The 14,247-nt window shown below is 41.5% G+C and overlaps 1 protein-coding gene across 1 annotated transcript; it reads left to right on the forward strand.

Moving 5' to 3' along the window:
- The first annotated feature begins 580 nt into the window (after nt 1-580).
- BSPH1 (binder of sperm protein homolog 1) lies at nt 581-3,032 on the forward strand. Its single transcript, XM_021681078.1, has 3 exons — nt 581-674; nt 2,403-2,534; nt 2,890-3,032. The coding sequence occupies exons 1-3, from the start codon at nt 581-583 to the stop codon at nt 3,030-3,032; spliced, it is 369 nt and encodes a 122-aa protein (XP_021536753.1).
- The last annotated feature ends 11,215 nt before the right edge of the window (nt 3,033-14,247 follow it).

The raw sequence follows: 14,247 nt of genomic DNA on the forward strand, positions 1-14,247 counted from the left end.
AGAGACAGAGAGCATGAGAGGGAGGAGGGTCAGAGGGAGAAGCAGACTCCCTGCCGAGCAGGGAGCCCGATGCAGGACTCGATCCCGGGACTCCAGGATCATGACCCGAGCCAAAGGCAGTTGCTTAGCCAACTGAGCCACCCAGGCGCCCTGCAATGAACATTCTTAACCTGAATGTCATTCCATCTGTCCAAAGCATAGATGTGTCTATTGTGACCAATACTAGTTGACACTGGGGAGGTGGTGTGGAGAGGTCCTAATGCATGTGATATTTGCAAAAAGGAAATAATCCATTAACCAGAGAAAATAAGAAGTACAATTATTGTATGATTCATACTTTAAAACCCCTAGGAAATCTAGTAAAAGTTTCTAGCTTCAATAAAAGAATCTGGCTTTGTGGCTGGATATAAGATAAATATACAACAGTCAGACACTGATAGAAAAGAAAATCATTCTATTTTACATCAATGACAAAAAACACTTTGGGGTTAAATCAGCAAGAAATGTCCAGGACTTAAATAAGTAAATGATAAAATCATATTGAAGAACATAAAGCAGATTCTAAATAATAGATCATGCCATGTTCTTGTTTGGAAGACATAAGAATAGTGAAATAAATATCAGCTTCAAATTTTCTTTTTCAGAAACTATAATTCACTTTCCAGAAGTCAAAGGTAAGTTCATCAGAAAACCTTTGTGAGTAAAGTATATTTTCTTTTAATTTTGTAAAAATGGGGAGATCAGTAGGGTTTTTCCTGATAAAATTTTTTTCTCTTTTCATAAATTTGATAAAAGCAATTTGTAAACAGGTAAAGAAAAACACGAAATAAAGTCACCCTGAACTTTACTGGCACTATTCTTTAATTTCTGCCAATATAACAGAAAATACCTGATTTTAAAATTCACATAGGAAAAATGTACAATAGTAATTAGGAATCTTATGGAAAAAACATGCTAGAGAAACACCCTGTATTATCAGATATTTAAACAAACCACAATTATAATAATATAAATAGCATGGTGTCAGCCAAGAATGCATCAAATAATAATAAATAATCTTTTCTGATGCTTGCTGACTTCAGACTCTGCTCATTCTACCCTGCACCATCTATTTTAAAGCAAGACAGGAATCATCTGTTTTAAAGGCAAACATTTAAAAATTGTGTAAATAAATCCAGGTAAAACAGCACATTGATAGGAAAGATGAATTGCTATTGTCCTTTGAGGAAGCAATACCCAACAATGTTAACAATTCATATGTGCTTTAACCTAATAATCTTAGTTTTGGGATTCCATTCTGTAGAAATAAATGCTTCGGTACATAAGGATTTACATATATGGAAAGTTTGCTTCTGCTTTATATAGAGGGAAAACAATCTGAATAAGGGAAATACTGAGTAAATTTGGCAAAATCCATATCACAGAATATGAATTGGCATTAGAAAGGAGTTAGAGCTATAAAGGTTAAAAGGATATATTGGATAACTTTTTTGGCTTAAGTGGGTGGATAGAGACGTCCTTCATTGAGGAAGAGACTGATGAGTTCAATTCTAGAGAAAGTTCTGAACTCTGTCTTTTTTTTTTTTTTTAGATTTTATTTATTTATTCATGAGAGACAGAGAGAGAGACAGAGACAGAGGGAGAGGGAGAAGCAGGCTCCCCACGGAGCAGGGAGCCCGATGCGGGACTCGATCCCAGGACCCTGGGATCATGACCTGAGCCGAAGGCAGACGCTTAACCGACTGAGCCACCCAGGCGTCCCTGAACTCTGTCTTAAATGGAGGCCAGGAGGGGGGGAAAAAAGATACGTTGGAAAGGATTTTTGTGATAAGTTAAGTTAGAAACAGGTTATGGATATAAACTATGATTCATTTTAGGAGGGAGCAAAAACTCTGTGCATGCGTGCCCATATATAATATGTATGGCTCTCTGTATGTTGTATGGATGTATGGATATGTATACAAAATGTCCATATATACGCATGGAGAAAATGGATAGATACAAACCAGGCTATATACATTGTGTGTGTGTGTGTGTGTGTGTGTGTGTGTGTGTGTGTAAGAAGGTGAAGAAAAGAGATGCAGGGGAGATTGTTTAATAGATAAGTCTCACATTTATGTTTCTGAGCTTAGGATAGGTTTCTGGAACTGGGGGCCAAATGCTAAGCAAAATATCAAGAGTGTTTATATCATGGAGAAAAGTGGGAACCAGAGTAAGGGTTGAAAACAAGAAACCTTTATTAGTAGGGGTCGAACAGCTCTGCTGTTAGGTGACCCAATAATGTTCAGCAGAACCCCAGGCAGAGGCTCTCATTTCAGTACAACCAGGGGAGGTCAAAAGTAAGTTTGTAACATCTCAACTAAGACTCCCAGAGAAAGACCAAGAATTTTTGTTTTCTCTAGATGGCAAATGTTTCTTTCCATTCCACTACAAAAATGAAATATTCTATGACTGCATCAAGTTCAGGACGAAACACAAGTGGTGTTCCCTAAATGAGACTTACCAAGGATATTGGAAATACTGCTCTGAAGATGGTAGGTGTCTTGCCTCTGAACACCCCAGGGTGGTTGGTGATCTCTGTTCAAGGAGATCCGCGAGGGGACGCTGTAAAGGGACTCCGCAGTCAATTAAATTGTGAAAACGAGCTTTGTGCAGGTCTCTGACAGTATGAAAATCACATTGCACCAAAGACATATTATGAGAGCTTCAACCTCGTTACCTTGAAAAGAAAGCTTTTAGCAAAACCTCAAACCCCCACCGATGTTGCAGAGCGGATGGTGCTGAATGGGATGGGGTGTGTGAGCCCACGCACGCGTGCATGAGAGGGATGGCACAGAGGCGGTACAAAATAGAAAGATGTCCTCTCCTGATTGCTTCTCTTCTCTGTAGACTTTGCAAAATGCGTGTTTCCCTTCTGGTACAGACACATGATCTACCGGGAATGTACTGAAGATGGGGACGCTTTTGGGAAAAAATGGTGTTCGCTGACCCAGCATTATAACAAGGACAAGATTTGGAAATACTGTGACTGATGGTGAGATTTTCTGGGAGGGGCACGAAAAGGTCTAATCGTTCTCATTGGAAATAATCTCCAGTTTCTTTGGTGAAAGGAGGAGATAAGACCCTCCTTATAAGGCTTTTTTTTTTTCCCCCTGAGATATGAGTTGAAAGTGATCCAACTGTAAATAACTTGGGGTTTTGGCCATGGATTGTGGATGATGAAGTTTTGATAGGGAAACCTTCTTCTAGTGACTTATACTTACTAATACTTATACTTACTAATTGGGTAAAATTAGGCCTTTAAAAAAAAAAGTCTATGGACTTTGGGTGATAATGAGGTGTCAGTGTAGGTCTTTCCATTGTAATTGAATGTCCCACTCTGGTGAAGGAGGTGTTAATTTGGGGGAGGGTGTACCTGTGTGGGTGTGGGGGGATATGGGAATTCTGGGTCTTCTCAATTTTACTATAACCTAAAACTGCTCTTAAAAAATAAAGTCTATTAAAAATGCATTACCTTGGGACACCTGGGTGGTTCGGTCAGTTAAGCGTCTGCCTTCAGCTCAAGTCATGATCTCAGGGTCCTAGAATCGAAGCCCACGTCCCGCTCCCTGCTCAGCGAGGAGTCTGCTTCTCCCTCTCCCTCTCAGATAAATAAAATAAATAAAATATATTTTAAATAAATAAATACGTAAAAGAAACTATAAATCAAGTGGATTAATTCACAGTTTCCATGGTCATGACTTTTATTATATAAAAAGGTATTAAGGTCAAAAAGCAAAGCAGGATTTATCACGTGACCCAGAAATTCCACTCCTGGGGATGGATATACCCAAATGAATTGAAAGCAGGGACTTGGATAAATATTTCTATGCCGGTGTTCTTTTCAGCATTAGTCACAGTGGCCAAAAGGGGGAAGCAAGCAAGTGTCCATCAACAGATGAGTGGATGAACAGAATGTGGTGTATCCCAACATTGGAATATTATCCAGCCAAAGAAAGTAATGAAGTTGATACATTCCACAACATGGATGAATCTTGAAAACATTATACTGAGTGAAATAAGCCAGATACAAAGGAATAAATACTGCGTGGTCCCATTTATATGAAATATCTAGAATAGGTAAGTTCATAGAGACAGAAAGTAAGTCAGAGGTTACCAGGGGCTAGAAGGAGCGGGGAAGTAGAGAGTCACTGTGTAATGGATATAGTTTCAGTTTGGGGTGATAAAAATCTTTGGAAATAGACAGTAATCTACTTCACAGTGCACAACATTAAATATAAGTAATGCCACTGAATTGTACACTTAAAAATAGTTAAAATAGCAAATTTTATTGTATATATATAGATCTCCATGATTTTTAAATATTAATAATATTTTTAAAAGGTACTATAAATAAAAAGATTTATAAAATTGAATTCTATCCTGGGACGCCCCAACTCGTGCTCTCTCTCGCTCGAGCTCTCTCTCAAATAAATAAAATCTTTTAAAAAAATAAAAATAAAAAATTAATTTAAAAAAATAATAAAAACGCTGCAGAATTGGAGGGGAAATCAGAGAGTATTGCATGTGTATCCAATATTATTTCTAATATTTTAAGCTGATCCCAAGGAAAAAAAAATGTTTTGTAACTTTTTATGGTAACAGACGGTGACCAGACTGTGGTGATCATTTCGCAGTGAACACAATATCAAATCGTTTCATTGTGCACCTGAAACTAATACAGTGTTGTGTGTTAATAAAATTCAATAAAAAAACATATACATGTATATCTGCCAAATCATATTTTCAAATGTATTCTTGCTGCAGGTCATGGTGCCCCCTACAAAAACTTTGGAAGCACTGTCTTTGTGGACCCAGAAGACTCATTGTAATCTTTCATGAGAAACAGGAAACCTAAAAAGAATGTTTTTGACTTATTTTTCTAGTCTTTGAATGCTCATAGAAAGGACTGTCTTTGAAGTGGGCTTACTTGTCTCAGGAGAGCAGCAGAACGCGCTGTGACTGAGCCCAGGTGTTGGCAATTAATCCCTAAGGTGCACAGTGATCCTAGGGAATGGTTGACCAGAGAGACATCTAGTGGTGATAAATAGGTCATAGGGTGGTTTTTTTTTTTTTTAGAAAGAATCAGCTGAAAGCTTGCTATTGGTTACATGGAAGAGCCAAAGAGCCAATCTCCTACCAAATGTCCAGGTATGAATCAGTTCACAGCTTCGATGTCCCTTGAATGATTGGGAGGCTGGACAACTGTGAAGCTGTATACCACAGGTATACACTCTCAGCCTTCTTAGTAGACTTCCCCAACGGGGCACAGTGTTTAGTGTCCAGGAAAAAGGGAAATACATAAACTTTCCAGGGTCTCCTGAATACTGGTTCTGAGTGAAGATTAATTTTCAAGGACTCAGGCCACCACTGGGATCCAGTAATTTGATTGGAAGATTCCAGAAACATGAGACAGAGTCCTCACTTGAGTTCGCTTTGCTCTTGGCTCAGTGAGATACCAAACACGCCTTGCAATCATTTCCCCAGGTCCTGGGAGTGATACAGTTTGAAAAAATATTTTCAGAAAGGTTTACCATTCACATTGGTTCCCTCACTCTTGGACTATCAGCCTTTACACCGGAGGTCACTGTTGCTAGTGTCCTACTAGAATGGGGCACAAAGGGAAATGCTCTATCTCTTGGGAATTTCAGAGATAAATGGCGCCAAAGATAGACATGAAAGATTGTTACAACCCTATTCATTTCTCTAAAAGGAACAACATAAAAGGCTGCCGAGAGTGGCCATGATATATTATCATGTCAATCCAGTGGTGATCCTTCGGCAGCTGTTGTTCTAAATTCATCTCATTACTGGAGACCCTGGTCCTGGGTAAGCAGCTACTTAGAGAATGTCATTACATGGCCCCATCTAACTGCAGAAGAAGCAGGCAAATACAGTGTAGCCAGCCCCCCATGTAACCAGCTCCCATTGTGCTACAATGATGGGGGGAGAATGGACTTCTGTAAGCAGCCCTCCATCATGACTCCTGGAACACATTCCACTTGGATTGAAAGAGCATCTTGTGATAGGACCATTCTACAGAACTGACTTCCTCCATGGAGCACTTACTATTTCCTATGCAGAACCATAGAGATGTTCTCAGTTCTGCAATTATGTGCAAAATTTTGCGCAGGACATTGTTTCATGCTCTGAAGCTATCAGCAATTTGAAGAACACAAATGTAGTTATGAGTGTTGAACCACATCAAAACTGGAAGCTGGAAAAAGTACCCTTTAGAAAATTTCAAATTATTCTATTCCATTGGTCTACATCTGTCTTTAAGTCAGTATCACACTATTTTGATAACTGTAGCTTTTGAAATCAGGAAGTAGGAGACCTCTAACTTTGTCTTTTTTTCAAGAATGTTTTGGCTATTCAGGGTCCCTTGAGATTCCATATGAATTTTAGGATGGCTCTTTCCTATTTCTGCTGTATATATATATCTCATTGGCATTTGGTAGGGATTGAATTGAATCCGTAGATCATTTGGGAGTCATATTGACATCTTAACAACACTGAATCTTCAATCCATGAACATAGGATATCATTCCATTTATTGGTGTTGTCTTGAATTTCTTCCAGCAACATTTTATAGTTTCCAGTGTTCAGATCTTTCACCTCCTTGGTTAAATTTATTCCTAAGTATTGTATTCTTTTTGATGCTATTGTAGATGGGTTTGTTTTCCTAATTTTTTTTCAGATTGTTCATTGTTAGCATAGAGAAATGCAACTGAATTTTGTGTGTTGATTTTGTATCCTGCTACTTTGCTGATTTTATTAATTAGTTCCAACCATGTGTGTGTGTGTGTGTGTGATCTTTAGGGTTTTCTACTTATAAGATCATGTTGTCTGTGAACAGAGATAATTTTACTTCTTTTCCAATTTGGATACCTTTTACTTCTTTTTTCTTACCTAATTGTTCTGGCTAGGACTTCCAGCACTATGTTGAATATAGAAGTGGTGAGAATGGGCATCTTTGTCTTCTTCCTGATCGTAAAGGAAAGTTTTCAGGTGTTCATGGTTGTGTGTGATGTTAGCTGTGAAGTTTGAGAACTAACCCTAAGTTAAATATTTTCCTGCTAAATTTTAGGTTTAAGGGCGCCTGGGTGGCTCAGTTGGTTAAGCGACTGCCTTCGGCTCAGGTCATGATCCTGGAGTCCCTGGATCGAGTCCCGCATCGGGCTCCCTGCTCGGCAGGGAGTCTGCTTCTCCCTCTGACCCTCCTCCCTCTCATGCTCTCTGTATCTCATTCTCTCTGTCTCAAATAAATAAATAAAATCTTTTAAAAAAAAATTTTAGGTTTAACTGTTGTTGTTCAGAATGAATACACATTCTGAGATCCTAGAACCAATGTTCATTTGAGACCCAGGTGCCCCTGGTGGATCTTTTAATATGTAGATTCTGATCTTCTTTTATTTTTGCATAGTTTTCTTTGACTGTATCGCAAATACTATTTTTCTTCCTTTGTCTTGTTATTCTTTTTCAGGGACACGCATTATAAATGTCATGTAAGTTGCTTTATTTCAATCACAGCCTCTATAATTCCTGTTATATTTTTATCTTGTTTTCATCCTCCTGGGCCTTTCTTAAATGCCCCTTCTTGAGTCTGCACTTAGAGCTACTGTCCCTTGGCCACATTTTAATTTAGTTTTCACTTCGGACACTTTATATTTTTTTTCTCCATTTCCAGCTCGTTCCATTTTTTCCCCATTTAAAAAAATTCATTTTAGTGCTTTTTGAATTTCTAATTCAAGATGTTTTTCCTATCTCCAAACACTTATTTGAGGATATTTCACTCCCTTGCTTCATTTGCTTCTGGGGTGTGTGCGCGCGCGCGCACGCACAAAGACCGCCACCTTGTAGCATATCACACTCGGGGGTTGATGGTTTTTTAAGATTTGTAGCTCAAGGGCGCCCTCTGTCGTCCACATAGTGAGAGGCCGTTTCTTTCCTGGACGGCTTTTTACGGGGGAGGAGGGGCGCTCAATGGCAGGAAGGTTTGTGGTTTCTTCTATTTGGGGGCTTCTATTTTATTTCATAATGTCCTAAAGTGTGCCTTTCCTTTCTCTCATCACCAACCAGCCTCCAAAGGATTTCTCCCTTCTGTTTGCCCTCGTCTCCTACAAAAGCATCCCCATCAGCCACCTCAGGTCTCTGTACTTCCAAGTTCTTTCTCTGATCCCCACCAGGACGCCTTTCCACTTAGGGCAGAATTTCTCCTCTAGGGATGACTGTAGCCATCGCTTTGCCTTTTCCAGAATATCATATAGTTGGAACCATACGGTATGTAGCTTTTTAGGAATGGTTTCGTTCACTTAGCGATATGTATTTAAGGTTCCCCAATGGTTTTTATGTGGCTCATGATAGTTCCTTTCATTTTATCCCTGAATAATATCCCATTGTCTGGATGTACTGGTTTATTTATCCACTGACCTATGGAAGGACATCTTGGTTGCTCCCAGATTTTGGCAGTTATGAATAAAGCTGCTGTAAACCTCTGTGTGCAGGTTTTTGTGTGGACATGAGTTTTCGGTTTTTTGTTTGTTTTTTGTTTTTTATTTTTTTTATTTTTTATTTTATTTATTTTATTTTTTATTTATTTATTTGAGAGAGCGAGAATGAGAGAGAGAGAGAGTAGATGAGAGGGGGGAGGGTTAGAGGGAGAAGCAGGCTCCTCGCCAAGCAGGGAGCCCAATGCGGGACTCGATCCAGGGACTCCAGGATCATGACCTGAGCCGAAGGCAGTCGCCCAACCAACTGAGCCACCCAGGCGCCCCTGTTTTTTGTTTTTTAAAGAGAGAATAGGTCTGATGACTTATTTTTTCTTTTCTTTTTTTTTTTAACATTTTTATTTCTTTGTCACAGAGAGAGAGAGAGCACAAACAGGGGGAGCGGCAGGCAGAGGGAGAATCAGGCTCCCCACTGAGCAAAGAGCCTAGTTCAGGACTCAATCCCAGGACCCTGGACTCAATCCCAGGCCCCCGGCATCATGACCTGAGCTGAAGGCAGATGCTTAACCACCTGAGCTGCCCAGGCACACCTGGACGTGCATTTTCAACTCATTTGGGTCATATGATAAGAGCAAGTTTAGCTCTGTAGGAAACTGCCAAACCCCGAAAGTGGCCGCACCATTTTGCATTACCCCCAGCAATGAATGAGAGTTCTTGCCACTCCACATCCTCGCCAGCATTGGGGGTGTTGGTGTTTGGATTTTAACCATCTTAATAGGAGTGTTGTGGTATTTCATTGTTTTAACTTGCAATTCCCTACTGACACATGATCTTGATCATTTGTCCATAAGCTCAGTTGTCATCTGTATGTCTTCTTTAGTGAGATATCTGTGCAGATCTTTTGCTCTTTTTTTTAAATTGGGTTGTTTGTTTTCTTATTGCTCAGTTGTAAGAATTCTTCATGTATTCTGGATACCAGTCCATTGGCAGATAGTTGTTTTGCAAACTCAGTGTTCCAACACCATTTGTTGAAAACACTACTTTTTCTCCACTGAATTGCATTTGCTCCTTTGTCAGAGATTAGCTGACTCTATATATGTGAATCTGTTTCCAGATTCTATCCTGTTCCATTGATCTACTTGTCTATCATTTCATTAATATTGTACTGTCCTGGTTACTGTCTTAATCAGTTAGCTTTATAGTAAGTCTTCCAGCTGTACCCTTTGACCAACATCTCCCATTTTCACTACCCTTCTCTGTTTCTGTGACTTCAACTTTTTTTAAAGATTTTATTTATTTATTTGTCAGAGAGAGAGAGGCAGAGCATAAGCAGGGGGAGTGGCAGACAGAGGGAGAAGCAGACTCCCCACCAACCAGGGAGCCCAATGCGGGACTCGATCCCAGGACCCTGGGATCGTGACCGGAGCTGAAGGCAGAGGCTTAACTGACTGAGCCACCCAGGCGACCCTCTGTGATTTCAACTTTTTTAGATTCTACATATAAGTGCGATCATACATTTTTTTTTCTGTGTGTGACTTGTTTTGTTTCGCATAATGTCCTCTGGGTTAATTCATGTTGTCACAAATCACAGGACTTCCTTTTTTAAGGATGGATAATCGTGCATGATACATATGTACATTATATATACATTTTCTTTATCCATTCGTCCATCAATGGACACTTAGGTTGCTTCCATATTTGGGCTATTGTGAGCAATGTTGCAGTGAACATGGGAGTGCAGGTATCTCTTCAGGGTGTTGACTTTATTTCCTTTGGATATATACCTAGAAGTAGGATTGCTGGAGCATATGGTAGTTCAATTTTTGTTTTTTTGAAGAATCTCCATACTGTTTTCCACAATGGCTGCACCAATGGGCAAAAGGGCCCCAATAGATGTTTTTCCAAAGAAGACATATAAATGGCCAATGGGTATATGAAAAGGTGTTCAACATCACTAATCATGGAAATTCAAATCAAAACCACTGAGATGTCATCTTATTCCTGTTGGGATGGCTATCATCAAAATATCAAATCTTAAATACTGGTGAAGAGGTGAAGGAAAGCAAACCCTCACACGTTCTTCTTGATGTATCCACTAGGGGTCAGGCTTGAGCCCATCACTGTTGAAGTTCCAGGTATAAAATTAAGTTCTGCCTAAGTGGAACATCATCATCCACGTGCTTGGACTATACCACGATTTCCTGAACATCGTCGAGCTTGTCCAAAGAGATTGCGCCACATAGTGGCTCAGAGCACTTTGGAATCGGACACCATGGAATTTGAAACCCACCCCACATTTTTCCAGCTGTGAGACTTCCGTCAAGTTACTTAACTCTTTGGGGCCTTGGTTTTTCCACCCACAAATTGGGTTCACACTACTGCTTACCTGATAGAGGTTTTGTCTGGGTTGTAGAATGATCATCTTAAAATAAGAACTTTGTTACTATTACTTGCAGTAATAATTGTGGTGGTAACAGCCACGATCAAAGCAAACACTTACATGGCACTTACTCTGTGCTAGGGATTGTTTAAATTGCTTTGCACATACCCATGCATGTAATACAACACTCCTATGAATTAGATGCAATTGTCATGTCTAGCTTACACACCAGGAAAGTGAGGCCCAAAGCATAGGGGGTCACATAGCTAGTACGAGGAGCAGCCGGGAGTTGAATCGAGCCACTGGACATTCACCAACACCATTTCTAACATGAATAGTTACTAATGATGATGGTTTTGCTCCGGGGCAGAGGTGGGAATCAAACCCAGATTCACCTGACTGGAGGATTCACAGTATCTTCCACCCAACCAAATGGCTTCTGTCCAAAATAAATACCTACACGCTTTTTCCTATGGTGTTGTGCACACATGGTGACCATGAGGACATGTGGGCGTGCTGACAAATCTGCCATTTGGCCCCCGGCCTTAAGCAACGTGCCAGAGACGTTCGCTGGATGTCGTTGTCAAAATTTCCCGAAAACGGCTCTCTGCTCCTCAAAATCAGAGGGACTGCATTAGAGAGAGGGACTTAGAACAGCCTTTCTAGGGGCACCTGGGTGGCTTGGTCAGTTAAGCATCTGCCTGTGGCTCAGGTCATGATCTCAGGGTCCTGGGATCGAGCCCCGCATCGGGTTCCCTGCTCGGCGGGGAGCCTGCTTCTCCCTCTCCCTTTGCCCCTCCACCCTGTTCATGCTATCTTGCTCACTCTCTCAAATTAAAAAAAAAAAAAAAAAAAAAAACAGCCTTTCTAGGACAGTCGACACTGAATCACGGAGATCTGAAGAAAAAGAAGGAAGAAGTCCTGCCCCATGTCTTCTGGGAATGGTGTTTCTGCAGACAGACACACAATGTCAGTACCTGAGATCACACTGTTTGGGAGCTGGAGGAATAGCAGGGAGGCTGCTTGCTTTGGGCAAGTGATGGGGAAAGTCCAAGGTCAGACGGACCAGGGACTTTGGCATTTTTTCCCTAAGTGTCGTGGAGGCTATGGGAGGTTCTCATCACAGCAGCAACATGACCTTGTTCTAGCTACTATGTGAAGAGAATAGAGGGGGCACAGAGGTGCAGAGCAGGGAGCCCGGTCAGGCAGCTGTGTGGTGTGTTGGGGGAATCACGGTGCTTGGATTAAAGAGAGAGCATCGGCAGGAGCAGGAAGTGGCTGCGTCCAGGACCATCTCAGTGCTAAAGTCCGTAGGACTGGCTACAGGGTGGCAGATGGGATATCCCAGGGGTGACCCACGCATCCAGGTGAATGCCTGTGTCATTCACTGAGATGGGACAGCAGGAGGAGCAGGTTTGGTGAGGAAAATAAAGAGTACTTAGATGATCCCAATTTTATGGATGAGAAAAACAGGATTGAAATCGGTTCCGCCAGTTGCCCGGAATCTCACAGTGAGAAAGAGGTGGACGCTAAATTCAAACCCAGGCGTTTTGGACCCTTAACAAAATGTGCATCCTCTTCCTCTTCTCTGCATGCCAAATCCCCCCATCTCTGGTTCTCATGAAACTCTCGACTCCACAAGAGCTACCGATTGAAGGTAAGTTATCAGTTGTCTACATATGGATAGGACTCAACTTTTCCAGGAATTGAGACACTTTCGCTTGTTATGTTGACTTTCAATTCATGCCCATGATCTCAGATTTTCCCGTGGTTCCAACAAGCTGCAGCCAACAATCTCCTTTTGCAGAGAGAAATCAGGGTGTTAGGGGCTCAACTGTGTTGCCAGCACTGCAAATATATACGCTGATGCCCTAACACCCAATGTGACTGAATTTGGGGGTAGGACCCATAAGGAGGGAATAACGGTTAAGTGAAGTGGTAAATCTGGGACCTTAAGCCAATAGGGCTGATGTCCTTATGAGAAGAGACACCAGAGATCTCTTTTTCTATATACAAGCACAGAGGAAAAAGCCGTATAAGGACACAGGGAGGAAGCTGGCCATTTACAAGCCACAAAGAGAGCCTTCACCCAGAAATCAAATCTGCCAGCACCTTGATCATGGACTTCTGGCATCCAGAACTCTGAGAAAAGACTTTTCTGTTGTCCAAACCACCCAGTCTGGGGTATTTTGTTACAGCAGCTCTTGCAAATTCATACACAGGGTTTCAGGAAGACGTACTGCCTCTTATCTACGATTACTCAGCTCTCAAAAACAACGTCTGGTGAAGGGTGAATGCCTGCTACTCATCCGTGCTGTGGGGCTCTGAAACATTGTAGCTCATGTCCCCAACTAGTAAGTGGGAGACCCGGGATTTGAAAGTTAGTCTGTGGGCTGTTAATGCCCGTATATTTTCCACTGGGTCTAGAGCTGCTGTTGCAAGGAAACCTGAGTCCAAACCCAGGGCCATTTTTGCAGAAGATAAAAGAGCCCCACGTAATCCCCTCTGTGCTAGAATCATTAGTGATTTATCTCTGGGTTTCCCTGTGATTCACATAAAAGCTCTAGAATCTAAGTCCAGCTCTGCCCCTTGGTAGGTTTAGGACCTTAAGTTTTGGGGGGTTTTTTCTTTCCTTTTCTTTTCCTCATCTCAACCTTACAAGCACTGTTGGCCAGATACCAACTCTGGTTCTAAAAAATATTTTATCACTGTTGGTTGACTGCCTTGGGTAATGACGATTCAGTTGAGTAAGAAAGGAATAATGGGTCCCCTCTGATGTTCATGGTGGACCTTCCAGAGGGTAGGGTGTTCTGGGTCCCGCTCAGAGTGTCCTGGACATGCCTTTAGGGTGTGGGTCCAGGTGAATCTCCAGAAGGTGCCTCCCCAACACTGCACGTATTTATCACTGCCTCTGTGACCTCATGAATATTCAGGAATATAACTTTCCATGATCTTTGGGAGAAGTGATCATTAAAACCAAGAGCATTTTTCTAAATTTACCCATAGGCATCTGGGTGAATCAGTAGGTTGAGCGGCTGACTCTTGATTTCTGCTCAGGTTGTGATCTTGGGGTCCTGGGATTGAGCCCCGAGTCAGACTCCACACTCAGTGGGGAGTCTGCTTCAGGATTCTCTCTCTCTCCCCCTCTACCCTTTCTCTCTCTCTCATAAATAAATCTTTTTTAAAAAGAAAAGAAAAGAAACACTTTAAAAATAAATAAAATTTATGGGCGCCTGGGTGGCTCAGTTGATTAAGCGACTGCCTTCGGCTCAGGTCATGATCCTGGAGTCCCAGGACCGAGTCCCACATCGGGCTCCCTGCTCAGCGGGGGGTCTGCTTCTCCCTCTGACCCTCCTCCCTCTCATGCTCTCTGTCTCT

This window comes from Neomonachus schauinslandi, chromosome 16, assembly GCF_002201575.2.
Source record: "Neomonachus schauinslandi chromosome 16, ASM220157v2, whole genome shotgun sequence".
NCBI lineage: Eukaryota > Metazoa > Chordata > Mammalia > Carnivora > Phocidae > Neomonachus > Neomonachus schauinslandi.